This window comes from Moschus berezovskii, chromosome 8, assembly GCF_049115385.1.
Source record: "Moschus berezovskii isolate FMDL1 chromosome 8, NW_MosBer_1.0, whole genome shotgun sequence".
Classification (NCBI taxonomy): Eukaryota; Metazoa; Chordata; class Mammalia; order Artiodactyla; family Moschidae; genus Moschus; species Moschus berezovskii.
In genome coordinates, this window is record NC_142467.1 from 88155063 (window position 1) to 88178143 (window position 23081).

General features: G+C 42.1%; 1 protein-coding gene across 1 annotated transcript; it reads left to right on the forward strand.

Moving 5' to 3' along the window:
* Positions 1-3992: 3992 nt before the first annotated feature.
* Positions 3993-22949, forward strand: ISOC1 (isochorismatase domain containing 1). Its single transcript, XM_055430412.2, has 5 exons — positions 3993-4369; positions 14823-14942; positions 15050-15253; positions 17209-17325; positions 22704-22949. Exons 1-5 carry the CDS (start codon positions 4064-4066, stop codon positions 22848-22850), a joined length of 894 nt encoding a protein of 297 aa, XP_055286387.1. The 5' UTR covers positions 3993-4063; the 3' UTR covers positions 22851-22949.
* The last annotated feature ends 132 nt before the right edge of the window (positions 22950-23081 follow it).

Consider the following 23081-nt stretch of genomic DNA (forward strand, 5'->3'; position numbering starts at 1 on the left):
CCAGGCAAGAATCCTGGACTGGGTTGCATGCCCTTCTCCAGGGGATCTTCCCAACCCAGGGATCGAACCCAGGTCTCCCACACTGCAGGTGGATTCTTTACCATCTGAGCCACCAGGGAAGCCCAAGGAGTCTGAGGATTTAGGATTTTTAGTTATATCAATCCCATTGCCTGTGTCATGGTTCCATTTCCCAATCAGGTCCCTGACCTTGGCATGGAAAATATATATTGTTTAAGAATTTAATGTTCTTTGGAGCTCTGCTCCTCCAAATATTAAGTCCTAGCCCTGATCCTCAATGTTCTCTGTCTTCTCACTGCAGGAATTGAGAGCCTTGTAGTAAATGGCCATTTACAAAAATCAACACTAGGCACTGTTTAAGATGATAATGGGAGAAGGCAATGGCAACCCACTCCAGTACTCTTGCCTGGAAAATCCCATGGGTGGAGGAGCCTGGTAGGCTATAGTCCATGCGGTCTTGAAGAGTCGGACACGACTGAGCGACTTCACTTTCACTTTTCACTTTCATGCATTGGAGAAGGAAATGGCAGCCCACTCCAGTGGAGAATCCCAGAGACATTGCCTGGAGAATCCCAGAGACAGTGGAGCCTGGTGGGCTACTGTCTATGGGGTCGCACAGAATTGGACACGACTGAAGTGACTTAGCAGCAGCAGTAGCAGTAAGATGATAGTGTTTTAGTCAGATGAGGGACAATGGTGGTTTGGCCTTGGGTGGTAGGACTGTATGGATGAGAAAGTTTGGATTTTGATGATCAGATCTTGCTGATAGACTGGAGAGGGAGAGAAAGAGGAATAAAGGAAAAGCTAATGGTTATTGTACTTAGTAAAATGAGGTTGACATATCCTTACATGCTAACACAGAGGGAGAAATTTTGGGAAGGTGCAAACCAAATTAAATGTGAGAAATATATTAGAGATCCAAGTGGTGATATCAAATAAGCACTTGTATATATGAGTCTGGCATTCAGGAATGAGGCCTTGTGTGACATAAATCCGGAAATCAAAGGTCTATGGGTGGTATTTAAAGCCACACATCTTAAAGACTATTGTGAGAACTAAGCCCTGGTGTACTGAAACATTTAGAGATCTGGGAAATGAGAAGGGGGGAAAAGAGCTTGAAAATGAAGTAGAAGGAGAAATAAAAGAGAATGGTATCCAGGAAATTAAGAATATGATTCAAATGGGAAGAGTGAGCAACTTGTCAAATATTGCTGCTCATTAGGGGGAGTAAGGAATAAGCCTTTGTTGTATTAATCCACTGAGATTTTGAAGTTTGTTTCTGTAGTGCATTAACATATTAATCAATACTGTATAAACTAACTTCTTGAATTGATTAGAATTTAAATTCTGAAAGTAAGTACTTTTATTTAACTAGTAAACCTCCTGAGAGTCCTCTATGAGACCATTTTGGGCTTTTATCTGTGATGATTTTGTCAGTTAGGATAGTTATTTTCTACTTGTCATTAGAAAATCTGCTGATAGATTCTTATTTATTGACTCTTTCCAATGACATTTATCAAATTTAATACTCTAATAATTAAATTCTTGAGAAAAGTAAATTCTCAATGAAAGCTATTCTCATGGCCCTTTTCTAGCATAAGGATGACACAGTTGGTACTCAATAAATGTGAATGTGTCCTTCAAATATCTGCTTTATTAATGCTATTTGTGTGTGGCCAGAGGCCAGTCTCAGGTAGTACAATGGATATGGATTGGTTTCTTTGGAAACCTACTTAAAAAAATCTGAGACCACCAGAAAGCACTGTGCAGATGCAGAGGTGCTTGTGGACAGGGTCTGAGGTTCAGATCAACTTCTCTAACCTGCTCTGTCTCAGAGGCATTAGTAAGGAGAAGGAACTCTTTTACAGTTAGTCTCCCTACACTAATACCTAGAATAGGCACCTTTTGGTAGTCTAGACAAACTATCATTCTATTAGCATAGATTTGCACACCTGTACACAGAAGACCTTGCAGTGAAGTGATATCTGCAAAAGTATCATTTGGGGTCTAATGGATTCAGACAACAGTTTTAAATGGAATCTCAAAGTTTGATGAGGTGCCACCAACTTTTTCAGTAGCTTGTATATCAGTCAGTTCAGTTCAGTCGCTCAGTCGTGTCTGACTCTCTGCGACCCCATGAATCACAGCACGCCAGGCCTCCCTGTCCATCACCAACTCCCGGAGTACACTCAAACTCATGTCCACAGAGTCGGTGATGGCATCCAGCCATCTCATTCTCCGTCGTCCCCTTCTCCTCCCGCCCCCAACCTTTCCCAGCATTAGAGTCTTTTCCAGTGAGTCAACTCGTCGCATGAGGTGGCCAAAGTATTGCAGTTTCAGCTTTAGCATCAGTCCCTCCAATGAACACCCAGGATTGATCTCCTTTAGAATGGACTGGTTGGATCTCCTTGCAGTATAAGGGACTCTCAAGAGTCTTCTCCAACACCACAGTTCAAAAGCATCGATTCTTCGGCGATCAGCTTTCTTCACAGTCCAACTCTCACATCCATACATGACCACTGGAAAAACCATTGCCTTGACTAGACGGACCTTGGTTGGCAAAGTAATGTCTCTGCTTTTTAATATACTATCAAGGTTGGTCATAACTTTCCTTCCAAGGAGCAAGCGTCTTTTAATTTCATGGCTGCAATCAGCATCTGCAGTGATTTTGGAGCCCAAAAAAATAAAGTCTGACAAGTGAGAAGTAAAGGCCAAAGGATGGTATTGGCATTACTTTAAAACAGTGGCTCTGAACTAGGTGCAAATTTGTCTCCTGGGGTATATTGAACAATGTCTGGAAAAAATTTTTTGATTGTCAGATCCAATTAAGTGTGAGAGGGAAGTGCAGGGTGATACTGGCATCTAGTGGGTAGAGGTCAGAGATGCTGCTAAAATCATACAAACACACAAGATAGCCCCCACGGAAAGGTAGCATCCATTCCAAATGTCAACAGTGCCAGCTAAGAAACCCTGCTGCTGCTGCTGCTGCTGCTGAGTCACTTCAGTCGTGTCCGACTCTGTGTGACCCCATAGACGGAAGCCTACCAGGCTCCCCCGTCCCTGGGATTCTCCAGGCAAGAACACTGGAGTGGGTTGCTATTTCCTTCTCCAAAGAAACCCTGCACCTTCCTTATTTCCTTCTAAGAGGAGGAAACCCCTGACATCTAAAATTTTATATATTTAGATTCATAAGCCTATCTTCCGAGGACCTGACCTTTAAGGAAACTTCGTTCGTAGCGTATACTTTTCTAATTCCAGCTAATTATAGCGCCTTAAAGTGTTCACAAGTAAAAAAATCATTTGAAGGTGATTGTTTTTACTTGCTTAAAAACAAAATCCTCAGCTTGAATGAAAAAAAAAAAAAAGATCCTGATTTTCACTCTTAAACCCCTTTATATATGCCAATGTTCAATCCAAGTTCTCCCGGAAATTGGGTTGAGACATAGAGGGGGTAAGATCTCAAATCCACGACTGGAGAGACTGTGTTTCATGGGGTTAAAAAAACATGAAATTCTAGGTCTTGGATGACACTCCTAAGGAAGCCTTGACTTCCACCGCTCTTCCTAGGATATTTATCAGCTGCCCTACCGGTTTTAATATTACTACCGCCGTCTTCAAGGACTGCCTGCCTTCCGACAAGGCCGACAGGTAACGCACCCCAGCAGATCTCGCCGGACAGCCCCGAATTCCTCAGCACAGCCCCAAACGCACACCACTCGACGGGGGGCGGAGCGGGCTGGAAGCGGGGGCACCGATCTCCTCTGAGGACCGGAGCCCCGGGCAGCCCGGTAAGGTCGAGGGTGTGCGGGACCGCCAGCCCGCCGCAGGTTGGAGGGGGCGGTCGCGGCGGCGGGCTCGGGCGCTGGGCCCAGCCCTCCGCGGGGCCCGCCCTCCGCCCGGGCGAGGAGGAGCGCGCGGGAGCCGCGGCCGCCAGGACCCGCCCCTCGCCTTCCCGAGCGGGCGGCGGGCGGCGCGGGGAGGCGGGGCCGCGCGGCCGGCGGTGTCTGCGCCTCGCGGCCTCGGAGCTCGCAGACGCTCGGGGAACATGGCGGCGGCGGAGCCGGCGGTCCCGGCGCTCCCCGGCGGCGGCGCGGGCGCGGGGGCGCCGTCGGGCACGGTCCCCGTGCTTTTCTGCTTCTCGGTCTTCGCGCGGCCCGCGGCCGTGCCGCACGGCGCGGGCTACGAGCTGCTCATCCAGAAGTTCCTCAGCCTGTACGGCGACCAGATCGACATGCACCGCAAATTCGTGGTGCAGCTCTTCGCGGAGGAGTGGGGCCAGTACGTGGACCTGCCCAAGGGCTTCGCGGTGGGCGAGCGCTGCAGGGTGCGCCTCGTGCCGCTGCAGATCCAGGTGGGTCCCGCGGGAGGGCCGCGCGCCCCGGGCCCCCGTGCGCCCGCGTCCCCGCCGCGCTCCTCAGGTGCCCCGCGCGCCTCGCCGACCCGGAAGGGCCGCGCCGGTGTCGCCAGCCTCGTCCACGGCCCAGCCCCGGCGCCTGCCCGAAGGCGACGGCCACCGGCTGTCCTCCGCCGAGGCCGGGGCGTGGGCCTCCCCGCCCGAGCGGCGCGCGCGAACGCCCCCACGTGTGTGGTCCTCGGCCTCCCGCGTCCGCTTTGTGTGCCGGGAGCGAGTCCCAGCCGCCTGCGTGACCCGAGGGCTGTGCGGAGTAGCTGTGGTTTTCTTTGCGGTGATGCAGAACCGGAGAGAAGAGGTTGTGCGGGGTGTCGGCCTTGGGGTTTGTTCCCGGAGTTGTGTTTACCACTTGCGGAAACACAAACTTCTGGAGTCCTATCCTTTCTCCCCTCCTCTTTACCAGCTTTCAGCTCCTTTGATCTTCAGCCTTCCCTGAGTGAAATAACCGTGTTTATTAGCCTCTTCCTAGTAACTGTCAACTGAGTCTGTTGATTACACGTATACATTGACTGCCTTGAAAAAGTCATTCGAATCAGGCTGCAGTACCTTCTTAAATACCCAACTTTAGCCAGACCATTCTTTCCTGGTAGTGCTGGCTGGAAAAGTTGTTATACCTGAGGATTATTTTATAGCTTTTTAATATTTAAAAAAAGCCGTGTTCTGATACTGCACAGATCTGCCTCCTGTGTTCTTTTTGTGCTCTGCTCAGAGGATTCACTCGAGGATTTACACTGTTGCAAAGCAAGAATAATGGGTGTATTTTAGGTACTACACCATCAACAGTTTTTTGGTTGAGAGACAGGTAAACCATTTCTTTGAAAAACCAAACTGAAATGTGGGATTCAGGTTTAGAAGTCACGTTAATATTCAGGTGTCATTTCTGAGGACTGTCCTCTAGTTTTTTTTTCAGTTGTAGTTGTCTGAGGAATTGGATCTTGTTTTCTATCACTCCAGCATCCAGTCCAGAAACTTCCAAAGCAGGTACTTTAATCAGAGGACAAAGGCTATGAGATTACACGGTCAGCCCTTGATGAGCCAAAACAGAAGAAGGTACTTGGTGTCTGATACCCTAGAATTTGCCCTGCTTTGGGGAGTTGTGGTTGATAGGGGTTTACTACTCTCCGTTTCTATGTCTTCAGGAGTTTTCATGGCGGACACCTTCTGCAGCCTTCCTTGTCAGTCTGTTTAGATTAATGCTGCCAAAAATACCGAAGAAGTTGGATGCACCTTTGACAAACCCATTAATAAAGGCGAGAATCCAAATACTAGCTGAAGAGATCTGGAGCTTTACTGAGGAGGCCAACTTCTTTGTGATGTGTTTCCTATAGTGGCTGGGAGGGAAGGTGGAGAGATGTTATGCCAGACTGGTGCCCTCCCCAAGTCTTTAAGGCCTCCCCCTCCCCCAGTAATAGGATTTTTTTATTTTGAAAAATTCAGTCTGGGTCTGACAACTCTTTTTAACTAAAAGAAATTAAAAATATGAATGTATATACCTGAGATGGCTTGTACATTCTCAAAAGGCATTATGTAATTCAAGACACATGTGGCTTTTGAAATATTTTGCTTGGTATTGGAGATAAAATATAGTTTAAGTTAGGGAGGTGGGAGGGGGGTTCAGGAGGGGGAACTTACGTAAACCCAGGGCGAATTCATGTCAATGTATGGCAAAACCAACCAATATAATATTGTAAAATAATTTGCCTCCAATAAAAAATAAATTAATTACAAAAATAAAAAAATTTAAAAAAAATAAAATATAGTTTAAGTTTTTGTGGTGATGTTTAAAATAATAATTATAGTAGCACTACTTTGCCCCGTCCTTTTAAAAATGTAATTATTTTTCACCAAATAGTCCAAGAATTCCTAAGCATCTGTTACATGGTACTTTAGATATTTTAAAGTATTTAAAATATTCTTATATTATTTCATTTTAGTAATCATAGTAGCTTGATTTCTTCAGCCAGGTGTCTCCCCAAGCTTAAACATAGATAATGTGGAGGGTTGCACACTCATACCATATATATCCATATGCTTATTCTGATACCTGTTTATACCTTCCATATGAAGAGAGATATATATGTGTGTGTGAATACATGCTCACACACATATGTGTATATGTATGGATACTCCCAGAAGGAAAAGGGAAGATATTTCTTTTCATGACTACTTTACTATATTTTTTGGAGCCCAACTGTATAATCCTGAAGACATGGGGACATTTCATGGCTGGACAAGAACTTACCAGTTCATTCTGCGTTTGAGTGGCAGCTGTAAGTGCCTGGCACAATGAATGTAAACAGGGGTAAGACCGAATTCATGCTCCTTACCTAAAATCCTACTCCTTCGTTTTGCCAAAGAGCAGAACATGTAGGAAATTGCCCAAGGTCCCATGGTAAATCAAGCATGTGAAGGTCCTACAACTGGCCACGGCATTCATGTTCTCTTTTCATGCTTAATGAATATATCAAGCAGAACGGGAAATAAGTCACAAACTTGGGCTTGTCATATCAGTTGTGTTGATGCTATTCATTGCTTCTGTGGAACAGATGCCTGTCAGTCAAAAAGACTCAAGGTGACCGGTCAGGGAGGCCATGCTCAGGGGACAACAGGCTCCTACCAGAGGCAGGGAGGAAGGGCGTGTTTGGCCAGATGTAAGCCATGGCTGAAATAATGTCATTTGTTGTTTTGGAGAAGGCCTTCTAACCTCTACAGCTCTGGCTAACATCCTGTATATTCTAGAATGTATTCTCAATTTCCACAGGGGCCTAAGTTTGCTTTCAGGCTTGTACTGACTGTTGCTAATGACCCTGCAAGACACACTGCCTGCACTGGTGGTTGGTTAATGGTTCTATGGAGATTCATCTTTAAGACCCCCTTTGCCAGTATTAGGCTATGATAACTTTTTAGTGTCTTCCTTTCTGAAATATTCTGTAACAGTGACCGAGTATCTGCTGACAGCTCAGGTAGCTAAAGACAGCTCATATTTCAAGTACTTTTTATGTGTCTTCGGCTTTCTCAAAATGCTTGAAGTCTGAGGCATTTTGAGACAAAGGGGAAGAAATATAAAGGAGAGGCTTATACAGTGGGAATTTAGATCATTTTTATGACTTACAAGTGTTAATTTTTCACAAGGTATTTCCCAAGTTTTAACTAATGGAGAATTCAACCCTGGAAGCTCATGTAAATTTGATATCATACCACTACCAGTGTATTTTTCCAGCTTGTCACCAGGGAAGGCAGAACCCAAGTAAAAGAGAGGAAGAAATGGACATGGTTAAGAATGACACCAGTGAGAGTATTTTACCTGAGTACGTGGGAGGGACAGCTCTGGCAGCTTTGTGTGGGCAATAAGGGCTTTCCTGGGAAGGTTATTTTGACCTTCTCTGAGATGTTTAATTGGGAAGGGATTCTGCTCCAGGTTTTACTTTCTTGGAAGTGTATTAGTATGAAGATTATTTTAAACAGAGGTGTGGACATTTTATAGCTAGAAGGTGCCCCAGAGTTCAGGGTGGGAAGGAAGAGAAGGCATGGTTTGAAAAAAAAGGGAAAGGACTTGGGTCTCCCTTGGGCTTTCGAGTTGGAAGGCGGTGATTTTTGTTTTCAGAACCTTAACCATGGAGTGTGTAGGAGGAGCATGTAGATAAGCTAATGCTCTTGAGTTAGAGAAGTAGGCAGGACTTGTCTCAGGAGGCAGACAGTGTCAGGGGCTCTGGAGATAACAGCTGAATCCTAAGGGATTATCTCTTGCCCACCCACCCGCCTTGTAAAAAATTTAACATTTCAAATTACTGCCCAAAGCACTGTACACATTTTGCTCTTTGTGGATGCATGAGAGGCTACCTGTAAATAAACTGTGTGCCAGCGGAAGCTATGATCTGTGTTCGGGAATTTTTTTCTATGTTTAATTTGCCAGGGGAAGTTCAGTGTAGATTCAGATGTCACTGTGTTCCTGGGATCTGGTCAGCTTCACCGTCACCCCAACATCAGGTACAATGTAAAGAAACCCCTCTGTCCTCAGCACTGAATTGGGTGGAGTTGGCTGGGCCCCCGCGGGCAGTTGGAAAGCTCAAACTTTAATTGATAAGCTTGAGTTGTAATCTTAATGCCAGCCACATTGGTGTTCACAATGGGTGAGTAGATTGCAAAATCAGGGTAAAATAAATATTCTCTTGCAGTCTAAATTAAAAAGCCCCAAACCTATTTTTCCAGAAACAGATCAGGTACCAATAATTATAAGTCTTTGGTAACATTTGGAAATCTACTTTATGAACCATCTCTTAATTCTATACACTGTGTTAACAAGTTCGACATTATCAATGTTTTTCTCTATATATTTCTTGGTTTCTTAAAGGATCATATTAGTAGTAAGTGGTATTTTAACCTCATTATGAAGAACTGTTTTTAACATGTGCTAAACTTGAAAGCACAGTGTGTGTTTCCTATAGGAGGGATGCATAGTAACCTAATACTTTTATTGATGGATTTACATGAAACTGATTGTCTTTGAAATAGCCCTATGCTGCTGCTGCTAAGTTGCTTCAGTCGTGTCCAACTCTGTGCGACCCCATGGACTGCAGCACACCAAGCTTCTCTGTCCTGAGATTGTCCAGGCAAGAACACTGGAGTGGGGTGCCATTGCCTTCTCCATAGCCCTATGAGGTAGCAACTATTTTTATTACTTTGTTACAGATTGAAGTGAAGGTGTTTAGTTGTATCTGACTCTTTGTGACCCCATGGACTGTAGCCCACCAGGCTCCTCTGTCCATGGGATTCTCCAGGCAAGAATACTGAGGTGGGTTGCCATGCCCTTCTCCAGGGTATCTTCCCGACCAGGGATTGAACTTGGGTTTCCCACATTGCAGGTAGATTCTTTACTTTCGGAGCCACCAGTGAAGCCAGATTAAGAAGCTGCTGTTTAGAAATGTTAATGATTTGCCATTGAAATTAGTGAAGTTGACATTTGAACTCAGATTCTGATGCCCATGGGCTGACTTGTATTAACTGGGAGAGTCGTGTCACAGGCCTCTGTTTTGAGTCAGTGTTGAAACAAAGCCTTCCTGTACCTGTGATAGTCAGGTTTCCTTGGAAACACTTCTCAGTGAAATAATGATACTTCATATTCCCTTCTGGACCCCTTTCCCAAGCACATCATGCCTATATTGTTGCTGTAATAGACAACTAAAATTTTGAAAACACCACATTCTCAAGTTCAAACTTCAGTCATTTCTAAAGATACACAGTTTACGCACTGTAGTCACTTGCTCCGGTGCTGCTGTAACAAAGTACTACAGACTGAGTAGCTTATGTAACCAAAATTTATTTTCTCACAGTTCTAAAAGCTTTAAGTCAGATTTGGGTCCTTGTGAGGACCGTGAAGGAGAAGGCGTTTCATGCCTCTCCTGGCTTTTGGTGGTAGGTTGGCCGTCTTTGGCATTGCTTGGCTTGTAGACATACCACACTGATCTCTGCCTTCATGTTCACATGGCCTTCTCTGTGCTCAGATTTCCCTTTTCAATGAGAATGCCTCTGATGTTGGATGAGGCATCCACCTGAGTTGGGGAGATCCCCTAGAGGAGGAAATGGCAACCCACTCCAGTATTCTTGGCTGGGAAATTCCACAGACAGAGGACCCTGATGGGCTGCTGTCCATGGGGTCACAGGGTTGGGACACAACTGAGCACGCACGCACATGCTGCTACAGTATGACCTCGTCTTAACTATGTTTCCAGTGACTGTTTCCAAATAAGGCAATACTGGAGATTAGGAATTCAGCGTCTGAGTTTCGGAGCACACAGTTCAACACACATTACCCACCATGTGCTGCGTTTATGGAAAGATCAGAAGTGGCACACCACATATCACCGAACAAGACCAGCCATCGTGTCTGTGCCTGTCCCGGGAAACCAGGGGGACCCAGCAAGGGAGGAGCAGATTCCTTGCAGATGTAGCAGCTGTTGTTAGAAAACGGTCAGGTCACATGTGGATGTGAAGCAGGGTGAATACTGTTATGATCGTGGTAGTCATGGAATTTGGGGATGAAGAGTCTTTTGAATATGAAATCTAAGGTCAGATTCTAGCTATGACAGTTCTTAAGAAAGTGGGCAAAAATTTTATACTTGAAATTTGCCTTAAACTATTGCTTGAGGAAGCCATTGATGGTGATCAACTTTTTGTGTTGAAATATGTATTCAATACCTTAAAATACATATTTTTTATATATATGTATATAGTGATGTATATAGATAGATATATAAATATATGAAGGTGTGTATATATAGACATTTTTATACGTGATTTCTTCAGACTTCTTGAATATGTGCTGATCTCTAATTGCTACATGTTTACCTATGACAGCATTTGGTCAAGTCCACTTTTAATTTGCTTTCTTGCAGTTGCAACAGGTCTGATGATGAGCAGCACTTTTAGTTATCTACAAGGTTTTGGTGTAAGAGGAGTTTCTGAGTCAAATTATGAAGTCCCTGGATTATAGAGTTAGTGTGTAATTTAACAATTATTGAAATTCATGTGGGGTTGGGGTGGATAAGGGGTTGATTGGATGCAGTTAGAGATTTTCAGTAGGTTTTTTTTTTTTTTTTTCTGGTAGCCTCAGCTCCTCCTTTTTCTCCCTTGTATGGTATGGAGATTATTCATAAAGTAGTGGCTTTTCCCAGAGAAGGCAATGGCAAGCCACTCCAGTACCCTTGCTAGAAAATCCCATGGATGGAGGAGCCTGGTAGGCTGCAGTCAGTGGGGTCGCTAAGGGTCGGACACAACTGAGCGACTTCACTTTCACATATTGGAGAAGGAAATGGCAACCCACTCCAGCGTTCTTGCCTGGAGAATCCCAGGGACAGGGGAACCTGGTGGGCTTCCGTCTGTGGGGTCGCACAGAGTTGGACATGACTGAAGTGACTTAGCAGCAGTAGCAGCAGCAATGGCTTTTCTCACTACTATTATGACATAGGGAGACCATTTAATTTTTTTACCTAAATTTTAAATTTTAGAATAGTGGTGATTTACGAGAATGAGATGGCTGGATGGCATCACCGACTCTGTGGACATGGGTTTGAATGAACTCCGGGAGTTGGTGATGGACAGGGAGGCCTGGCGTGCTGTGATTCATGGGGTCGCGGAGAGTCGGACACGACTGAGTGACTGAACTGAACTGAACTGAACAAGGAGAGTTGCAAAGATAATACAGAGAGTTCCTGTATATGTGGCATAGTTTCCCCTCTTGCCAACATCTTCCATCAATGTGGCATATTTGTCACAACTAAAGAACCAACGTTAGTACATTACTATTAGCTGAGTGCCACACTTCAGTCCAATTTCACAAGCTTTTCCCTAATGTCCTCTTTCTGCTCCAGGATCCAATCCAGGATACTAGTTATGTTTAGTTGCCACATCTCCTTAGGCTCCTCTGGGTTATAATTCCTCAAGACTTCATTGTTTTTAATGAGCTTGACAATTCTGAGGAGTACTGATTAGATATTTTGGTAGAATGATCTCAGTTTGGGTTTATCTGCTGTTTTCTCAGTGCTTAAACCAGGGTTGTGGGGTTTTGAGAGGAAGATCATGAAGGTCAGTTCTCATCATATATCCAGGCTGAATACCATCACCAGGACTTCACTGATTGCTTCAGTCTTGATGGCCTGGCTGAGGCCCTATTCATAATTATCCTCTCACTCAATTCTCTATTGTGAGGAAGCAAATTGCTCAGTGCAGGCCACATTCAAGGGGTGTCCACTCCTGGAGAGGAGAATATCTAGGCATTTTTGTTTCACAAAATTATCACCAGTCATCTCTGCCCTCACCCCCTTGTCTCTGTGGCTTCTTTCTTTAACTGAAAGTTTAGAGATGATGGATTCCTTTGCTGGAAAGGATTTCAGGGCTGTGTTTGCTGACCTCCTCTAATATGACATATGTCTGATGAGGTCCCCTGCCCAGAACAGATATCTCACAGCTGTAATGAGGTGTTGGGAAGCACCAGGTAACAGGAACCCTGGGAGACCACGACTCTGAATAATCTAGGATTTCTGAGTAGGTATGGTTTTATTCCTTTAACATCCCAACATTCAATAGTTTGACCATTTTATATGGTAGTCCTGAAATATTATCTAACTGATTTTCTTAATGAGTGTAAGACAATGATTTTGTCCCAGTTTATTACTTAACATAGAGCTTGTTACTCCTTCATTGTAGTCTAGACAGAACTGGTTGAGTTTTGATCCGCATTTACTGTATTTTGAATCTCTTCTTCCTTGGCTGTTACTTCTTGCTGCTATCCGTTTGCCTATCTTCAGCAAACTTTCACATTTGCTGTTTCTAACCTTATGTTAATTTATAATACAGGCAACCAAACTTGTTAGGAATGTATGCAGTTAGTCCTTATAGTCTGAGATAAGATCTGAGAGCTGGAGATCCAAGCAAGCGTAGGCTGTCAGTGTGTTAGTGAATGGCTATCCAGCATACCCTGGCAACTTCGTAGAGTTTTATTTTGCCTGCTTGCTTGTCTTTATATGTTGTAGAATGGCAGGATTGCTGAGTTGCATTGCAATTGTTTTAAACAGGGCAATTGCAGCTAAACCGCTTTTCATAGTGTTCCTTCAACATATCATTTTTCACTGGGGACCCCGGTTCAAATTTCTAAAATTTTATATATATATATATGGATTTTGAGCCAAGATTTAATATTTACTGAGAATTTAAGATGCATGATCATAAATAGTGGTTGGTTTTCAACGTAATACCCTAAGTACTTGTATAGTCATCAGAATAATGACTGAAATGGAAGCATGGTACTTGCATTAAAAACTTAAGAAGCAGCCAAAGATGAGCATATATAATTCAAAATGCTTGAATATTTATTTTAAACATTCCTTATTGACAGAGTAGGAAAACCCTCTACGTAGTTTTAGAATTACAGATGGTGCTCCCATTCTCACACGGACATGGTGTTGGACTGCATGTGGTTAATCAGTACACGTCTGTAGAGTTAATACCAGAGGGAGATTAAGGTGCCAGAGTCCTTCAGACCAGGATGCAGATAAACAAAGTACATGCTGACTAGAGCAGTCATAGTGCTAAGGATCAAAGATTCCTCTTAATGATTCATTTAATTCTTGGAGTAAGTGTTTCTTAAGTGTGATACATGTGCCGAGGTACTAAGGTAGAGTCTAGGGTCAGGCTGGTGGTGAAGCCACCACCTTTGTAATCTGGACTCAGGTTTCTCTAGAAAATTAGAAATAATTATTATCTGTTGGTGGTTTAGGTTCATTAGAGGGGAGCCTTAAGGGGTACCAGAGTAGTGGCACGGCCTCATTCAGGGTCGAACTGCATCCTTGCCAGAGCTTCTCTAATTTGAGAAGGTGGAAAGAAAAGCACAGTGGGCTTTTCAGAACTCAGTCAGATTAAATTCTTGCATTTAACAGTGAATTTTCACTTTTTGGGAGATCCATGTTGGGCCCAAGTTATTGTAGTAGACCAACTACAGCAATTAATGTAAAGCTTGGTAATCTAATACCCAGTTTTCATCTTGATTCATTGATTTTCCAGATTGTGATAAATATGTGTAAGAATTCAGATGTCAGGTTTATGTCTCTCCATCTGACGGTGGTGATGTGGTTGGCATCATTTCATTGCATTTTTTTTTTGAACTCTTAAGAAGGTATTCTTGAGAATACTGACTTAATATTTCTGTCTTAATGATAGCAGTAATTCTAGGTTTGTTTCTTTTTTTTTTCTTTCATTTTTTGTTCCACATTCTTTGCTACAGATTATTTTAAATTTTATTCTTTGTACTTGTAAGCAATATTGTCATCAAATTTAAGGGTTTTTTTTTTTTTACTATTTTTTATTATAAAAGTAATACATACTTTTAAGTAACATTTAGCAAATGTTTTAAAACAGCATTTGAAAAACAGAAGAAAGGTATTAAGAAAGAATATTATCGGCATCCCTAACTATGTAACCACTTGTCAATATTTTCATATATTTACTTCTACTTTTTATTCATATTTTGAGTTTTGAAATACTATTGACCTGTGCTCTTTTTAAAATTAACATTAGATTATAAGCATTTCTTCTTAGAGGTGTGCATTTTTTGAAAATATATATGCTTATACTATTTTAATAGGCTAAACATGTTTTGTGAAATCATTTTTTGTATTGTCAGTTCTTGGTTTATTTCAAATTTTCACTATTAAAAGCAATTCAGTGGACATCTTTGGGGATAATTTTTTTTCCTATTATTCATATCATTTCTTCTAAATAGTTGTTAAAACTGACTTAATGGGTCAAACAATAGGAATGTTTTTCTCTCTTTACTGACCTCCAGCTGAAAATAAATGTCACTGTATAACAAATGCTAAATCATTCTTTCTTTTTTCCTCAGCTCACTACCCTGGGAAATCTTACACCGTCAAGCACTGTGTTTTTCTGCTGTGATATGCAAGAACGGTTCAGACCAGCCATCAAGTATTTTGGAGATATTATTAGTGTGGGACAGAGATTGGTATGCTTGCTTGTTTAATTTTTCCAGTTTGCTGAAGCGTGATATACATGCATACACAAATGTATGAGTATTGGTACTTATCTTTGTGCTTTCTATTTTCCCCCCAGTTACAAGGGGCCCGGATTTTAGGAATTCCAGTTATTGTAACAGAACAGTACCCTAAAGGTCTTGGAAGCACTGTTCAAGAAATTGATTTAACAGGTGTAAAGCTGGTACTTCCAAAGACCAAATTTTCAATGGTATTACCGGAAGTGGAAGCAGCATTAGCAGAGATTCCTGGAGTCAGAAGTGTTGTGTTGTTTGGAGTAGAAGTAAGTACCACTTGTTCTGTTTAACTTTGTATATAGAATGTGTGTGTGTGTTAGTCACTCAGTCATGTCTGACTCTTTGCGACCCCATGGACAGTAGCCCACCAGGCTCCTTTGTCCATGGGATACTCCAGGCAAAGATACTGGAGTGGGTTGCCATTTCCTTCTCCATGTATATAGAATATTGTATGGGTAAAAAGAGCTTCCCTGTTGGCTCAGTGGTAAAGAAGCCGTCTGCCAGTGCAGGAGACATGGATTTGATCCCTAGGTTGGGAATCCCCTGGAGAAGGAAATGGCAATCCACTCCAGTATACTTGTCTGGAGAATCCCATGGACAGAGGAGCCTTGTGGGCTACAGTCCATGGGATCCAAAAAGAGTCAGATATGACTTAGTGACTAAACAGCAACAACTGATAGAAAATAACCCCCACCATTTATTAAATGTTAACTATTGTCATGGCACTGGTTCAAACACTCTTTTATCCTTTAATTTGTTAAGCTCTCAGAACAATCCTCTGATGTAAGTACTTTTGGTCTCCTCATATTATAGAGATGGGGAAACTTAAACACAGATGCTGTGTGTCTTGCTCAGGGTCATACAGTTAGCTAAAGGATCAAGTTGCATTTGAATGTAGGTTGATTGATGTTTGGGCCTTTACTTTGAACCATGACTCAGAACATACTTTCATCAAAGATAATATGTTTACTTATATATATAGGAGTTATAGGAGTTCATCTTGGTCATGTTTTTGTTCTAGAAAACCTTAGAAGTCATGTATCTCATTGTCCTTCACATTTGAATCATGTACTTTTTTTTTTTAAGGAAAAAATATATTCATGGATTCTTAATGCTGATTAAAGTGATTTTTGGGGCTTTTTTTGACATGTAGATGCAGAATATAAGTATTTATTCATAGCTTTTAAGAACCTCTTGAACTGAAATTATACAATTATGAAAACCATAAAACCAATGAAATCCAAGTAATTTAAGACACCCATGATGTTTTGATAGTAGGTTTCATAGTAGTAGGTTTTAATAGTAGAAAGATGTATCCTGTTTTAGATGTATATTAAATATTTCTGTATTTTTACTTCAATACTGACAAAAGAAGCCTATTTGTATAAATATGTCATGCCAAATCTTGTTGCTGACTTTTATACTTTTTCTTATTTGTTCATCATTATTAGCTCTTATGTGTAATCAAAATCATCTTTGAACAGTCCTCCAGTGTAACTTTAATGAGTTGTTAGTCGATAATTTTCCATGGCTTTCTTGTCATGTAAAGATAAAGTCGGCTTTGTAGCATTATTAAAATCTGTTTTCATTGCTTATATAATCCACTTATTGTTGGAGCCTGTTTTTACTCTTTATTCCCTGCCAATGACTTATACAAGTTTGTACTTAGAAAGATGGAATCTGTATAATGCATTTGCTGGTGATGTATACTGGGTATGTTTTGCCTAAGCGACAAGTTATTTTTAATTCGGCCTAGCGTTACTACTGGGTGCCTTGTAACAACTCAGTTTTCCCACCATTATCTCAGTCGACAGTACTGCAGACGCATTCTTTGTGTCAGGCATTTGGTGTGAAAACAGAAATAGACCCAACTGTGAGTGGGATCAAAACTGAGTGGTAGTAGTCGGCTGAATGAAGGTCGTCCAGATGAGACACAGATGAGAATATCAGGGGAAAAAAAATGCTCACAGAGCTGTAAGAATGTGTTCAAGGTTCCCAGTACAAAGACCGTTGATGTAACTCAGTTCCTGACTTTCCAAAGAGGAAACCAAAGGCAGAGATGCTGTTTATGCTCTAGATCACTGGTGGGTTGAAGGCAAAACTCGATGTAGGCCAAGGTCATTAGACCTGTGGTGCTCTTCCGGCTCTACTGTATTGCTGCATGTTTGTAAATACTTGTCGTTTACCACAGTTTTACATATGGGTTTTACTTTGCATCTAGACTCATGTGTGCATCCAACAGACAGCTCTGGAGCTCGTTGGCCGTGGTATCGAGGTTCATATTGTCGCTGATGCCACGTCATCGAGAAGCATGATGGACAGGATGTTTGCCCTTGAGGTAATTGTCCTGTTTTAAAATAATTCATTTACCAAGGCTTCCAGATAAATTTGGAGAATATTAAATATGTAACCGCAATGAAAATTTACCTCTTAAATTTGAGCTTGTTCTGACAATAATCAGACTCACAGATTTCCAAGGTCTCTACTATGTACAACCAGCCTATAAGATCTCACCATCATATCCTGTTTTACATCTGCTCTGTTTTTATTTCTAGTGATGCTAAACACTCCTTTACATCTTCTGTCCTAACTTTACTATAGTTTTGCACAGGAACTAAGAGGTATTCTAGTAAGCTTACTCTGAACTATTTAAAGATTTGCAAATTAAAAGCAGCTCATCTAGGCTTAACTTGATCAAGATCTACCCAAAACCTAGTGCCTAGTGGGCCTCAGCCTGGTTCAGCCTTGTGTTAGGTTTCATCAGACTTGAATTTCTGGGAATAGGTGTGTCGCTGACTGTGGGCAGCACTCACACACAGTGTTTAATGGCTCTCTGCGTGGAGTGTCAGTGATTTTTGTCAGCGTTGCATAACAGTAGCCTTACGTAAGCAATTCCTATTCCGAGACTATTGAAAAGCAAACTCCCACAATTAATCCTTTGAAATCTTCACATTGTGGATCTCTGTCTGTTTTGTTTAATTCTAATTCTATCATAATTTTAAAGTAATGTCAATCTGGATCTGAATTGCTGAGTTTTTAACTAATTACTTTTATTGAGAATGGGAAATGTTGATTTTTTTTTTTTGAGACTCCAGTGTTCCATGCATAAGCTGACCTATGAGACACTTTCTCTGTAGGTTGCTCAGTCATCTATCGTAGTCTAAAACGTTCCCTAGGGTGGTGAGTTCGGCAAATAAGAAAGAAAGCGAAGGGTCAACTCAGTGGGGAGGGCTGATGTGGAAGCTGGCAGGGTAGCTGGCAGCAGCAGTGCTTTCAAGGCCCTGCTTGGCCATCCCTTCTTTTATTCCTGAACAGGGAGGTTTTGTTAATTTTATTCAACTATTTTCAAGTCCATTTGGACTATCAGGTTCTCTGGTTAGTTTGATACTATGTATTGCTTGTTCCCCTCTCAGCAGAGATCTTTAAGCTCTCCTTACAGTCAGAGTTAATAAACTAACACTTTTCAAATTTTCTTAGTAATCTGATCCATCCTGCCTCAACAGGCAGTTGTTTTCCTCCGTGAATAACCTTTATGGTAATGCTGAGGTCCAGAACTTGAAGTGTTCCCAAGAAAGCAAAGAACTTTAGAACATATAAAACCAGAAATTTTCCTTTCTTGTAAAGAGATTTCAAGAACTTTTGTCCTGTGTTCATTTACATTTTTCAGACATGTCTTTATTATGCTATTTTTCACAGAAAATTGTTATTGCTGGCAGTTCTTTTACCAAGACTCAGAATAAAACAGTTGGCCTTTTAATAACTGAGCGTCATTCTTTCAGAGGTAGCCTGTAATCTTACTGATCGGGAGTCCAAACAGTAGAGGAATAATATGGGTTTGAATGCAGGTTCTGGCATTTTGTAAATTTGTGTCCTTGGACAAATCACCGAATATCTTTGCCTTAGATTTCTCATTAGTGGTATGAAATAAAATTCATATTTTTATGGCAAAATAGAAAAATTTAAACTTGAAAAAGTTTTCTTTGCCCTTTGGGTTCCTCTTTCCCCCCTACTGTGTATGCACATTATGCGTCAAGCACATCTCCCCATCGAAAGAAATACCTGTTCAACTGCAAAGAGGAGACAGCTTCTTAAAAGATAATACTCCTTCTTGTCTCAAGGGTCATGTGACCCACCACAGTGGCGCTTGGATCTGGATTCTGTAAACTGTCAATAATTTATCATTTCATGTACTCTGTCTCAAAAAACTTACATAACTGTGCTTTGACTTCTGATGGGCGGAACTGTTCTCAGAGTTTTCTGAGGGGCTGTTCCCAGGTTATGATGATCATCTTGACTTGAGTAAAATTTTCCATTCCTTTTTTAGATCAACTGATTAATTTTTTTGTTAGCAGTGAAATAGAAATAGTAATAGTCATTATGTGGGAGGATTTTTGTGAGGATTAAATGAAATAATCTATTGGTAGTACATAGTGTCTGACACAGTAAACACTCAAGTGTTAGCTGTTGCTTTTATTTTTACTGTCACTCTTATTCTTTTCTTCATGAGTTCCTTCAGATCAGAAGTATATAAGCATATATCAGCTTCGAAGACCCAAAAGGGACTAGTCTTGAGAAGTTCTGAGGAGAGAAGGGAAAAATATGGGCTGGGGTGGATTTCTGCCTGCAATGCAGAAGACACAGGAGGCTCAGGTTTGATTCCTAGGTCGGGAAGACCCCCTCGAGGAGGGCATGGCAACCCACTCCAGTATTCTTGCTGGGAGAATCCCATGGACAGAGAAGCCTGGTGGGCTACAGTCCATAGGATAGCAACATAACTGAAGCGACTGAGCTTGCACGGAACAGCTGGCATTGCTTGGGGTTACAGTGCTAAGGTTGGAGGGGAGAGAAGCAGGTCAGGAGGTGATGGGGGAAGATGTTCCACATTTCAGACTTTTCCTCTCAGTCTTAAGTTTCTATGGGGGTGTTTTAGTTAGTCCCTCAGTCCTTGGGAGAAATGTTCAGTTTCCTCTTTTCTTCCGTGACCATGAAAGTGAAAGAGCGATCTGGTCCCTTCTCTCTCCCTTGAGAAACACTAATACTTGAGATCGTTCCTGAGACTCCCCACCCCGCCTGTTCAGATCCTTAAACTAATAAGATTTATCGTTGCCATTATTAAAACTTTTCTGCTGGGATCTGTGGTGTGTGTTCTACTCCTCAGAATGTTTTGAGCACCTACCATCTGTCAGGCATTTTTCTTTCAACTTATAATTGCAGGGTAAATGTGGGAGAAGATAGAATAAAACCCTCTCTGGAACTTGATGTCCTTGTACTTCTGGGAAGTTGTTAAGTGTTGCTTGGGAATTTAATGGGTTTAGTCTTTTTTTTTTTTTTCCCTCCTCTGCCCTCTAGGATGCTGTCATGTATTTTTAGGTTTGTGGGTCAGAGTAACCTTTCTTTTCCTTTGGCCTAGTTGGACTGACTTTGTAAGTCTAAGGGAAGAACTCTGGAAGTCTATTAAACCAAGTATCCATTTGCATTAAACAGCTGGAGTTTTAATTGTCCCTTTTTTAAGCCAGGAGATGAAGTGAGTTTGGGATCACTTAGGTGTCCTCACAGTTCAAGGTGGTGAGTGGCAACCTGCCTGTGTCTGGATCAAGTGCCCTGTTATTTTTCTGCTCAGGTACTGTTTCCAGTTGGTGCTGGACAGGCACCATGGGAAGATGTGTTAGCCTGATATTAGTATTCTTAGCAAAGGCATGAGCCACGCCTTCCCCTAACACAGGTTCTTGGCTTGATTACTATTTTTGGTTGTTGTTTGTTTTTTGGTTTTGTTTTTTTGATCACATCTCAAGGCAGTGAAACTTGTGCCCCCAGCAGTGGAGGCATAGTCTTAACCACCGGACCTGCAGGGGAGTCCTGTGGGTTGATTACTTTTGAATGTGCTCAATATTGGCCATACTTTATTGTTGAAGTAAGTAATTTTATGTAGGTTTCTGTTTACTAAATTTTTTTTGTGTGTGTGCCTCTTGTGTTCCAACTTGCCCCTGCCTTGGCCTCTTAGCATATCTGAGAGCTGATGGCTTAGGGTGGACCTGGTTCTGGTCAGCAGAGCACTGTCAGAAGCTGTGTCTTTGCTGGGTCATTGCATTTCTTTCTCAGACCTGGGAACACTTTTCTGATCTTCGTGCCTCATGAAAGAACTAGAAAGATTACTGAGAACTGACCTTCGTTAGCACTTTGGAATATAGAAAGCAGTTCTACAGACATTGAAAGTATGATTCAGATTCAGGCTGACTCATTGAAAGGCCATTGATTCTTCGGAATAGTAAGGAAGGCAGGCCAGCCAGGGAGAGAGCTGGGTTTAGGTGACTTGATGTTCGGGGCCCTGAGACACAGATCTTCTTATATTTATTGCCCACCCTCCTGTCTGAAGCAACCACACAGTCCTTTGAGATTTCTAAGGGTTTTGACTTGACAATCAGGAGTTTACTGAAAAGCAAGGAGGGGGAAATTAGTCTCCAGAAGTCTTTAAAAAACTCGGAGACAACTCATCATCTGGTATTTGTCCCAACGTAAAGGACATTGGCAGCCTTGCTTCTTCCTCTTTCTTCTGTGACTCTGCTGTATTTTTCATTTCTCAAGACTTGTGATCAGCTGCTCCTCACACTCCTCTTTTCTGGTGGTTGAGGCCCGAACTTGCTATCTGATAAGTAGGCTATGGCATATACTCCCTTCTCGGTCCTTGGGGATAAAAAGGAAGAGGCTGCCAGTGGGAAGGTTGGGCCTGTGGATCTACAGCCATTTGAAGGCTTTACTTTGGCTCCATTGAGATGTCCTATTTATTCAAGTGATGCCCTTTATGATACGACACTGATTCACATTTTTTTTCTAACTTGCTTAGGAACTGTGTCTAAACACCTCATCTTCTACGGCTCTTAACAGTGGGTGTGTCATGGGATGACAAACAGCTGGTCTCCTTTTTCCTCTAGGGTTTCTGAGAAATATATCCAGGAAACGGGTCCCTACCCTAGAATTCTTTTCCTGTCCCCACTCCCACTCTTTCCTGTGCTTTCTCTTCTTTGCCTTCCTTCCTTCCCTTTTCCCTCTTCATCCCTCCTGCATACTCTCTGTCCCCTCCTTGAGATGTGTGTCCTTAGCTCTTTATTATGATTCCACTGGGACAGGGTAGCAGGGATGTTCTTTGACCTGTCAGTGAAACTCTGAACAACCTTAAATTTTATACTCTGGTTTGTGATTCTGAAAAGCTTATGATAGTGGCAAGAGTGGTGGTTCTGTTATCATTCAGGGGAATGTTCCTTAACCTCACATGAGGCTTTTCTGCCACCGGTGTTTTACTTATGGTATATAAGTAGGTATACAATTTAACAAAGGGTATACAATTTAACAAGGGGTATACAGTTTAATGTCAGATATTCGGAGAGAGGGAAAAAGAATTTAAGAATCATTGTCTTACAGTACTTAGCCTTGATCCCTTCTGTCTCCGGCACGTCTAAGTCATTATATTGGCTACCTTTTTTCTTTTTCTTATAACGTTAGTAATTGGGGCTAATATTAATAATACTGAGAATCATCCTCATGGGTTTCTGGTGTGGCTGGTTTGAACTCTCTCCTCATCACTGAATTTGATGGTATGTCTGCGCACCATGGTTTTGATAGAGGACCCTAGTGTGTCTCACTATGCTTTTTGCTGTTTTAATATAGTGTTCATTCTCATGCTTGTTTCTTGATTTGTGTTTATCTTTTTTTTTTCTTAAGCGTCTTGCTCGAACTGGGATCATTGTGACTACAAGTGAGGCTGTCCTGCTACAGCTGGTGGCTGATAAAGACCATCCAAAATTCAAGGAAATTCAGAATCTAATTAAGGCGAGTGCCCCAGAGTCGGGTCTGCTTTCCAAAGTATAAGACATGTGGAGGACTGCTATGCTGCTCACTGTCAGATGACAGGACTGTAAGCCCAGACAAGCTCTTGTCTCTCGTAGAATTAAAATGTTAAGTCAAAAATTGGCTCCTTTTTTGCGCCTCTTAGTAAAACTTAACCAGTTAGACCGTTTGGGTACCAGCATTTAGTTACACATGTCAAAGGCTTCAGGTGCTGCTTAACTTCTTTTTATGTTAATGTGCTTTTATTTATTA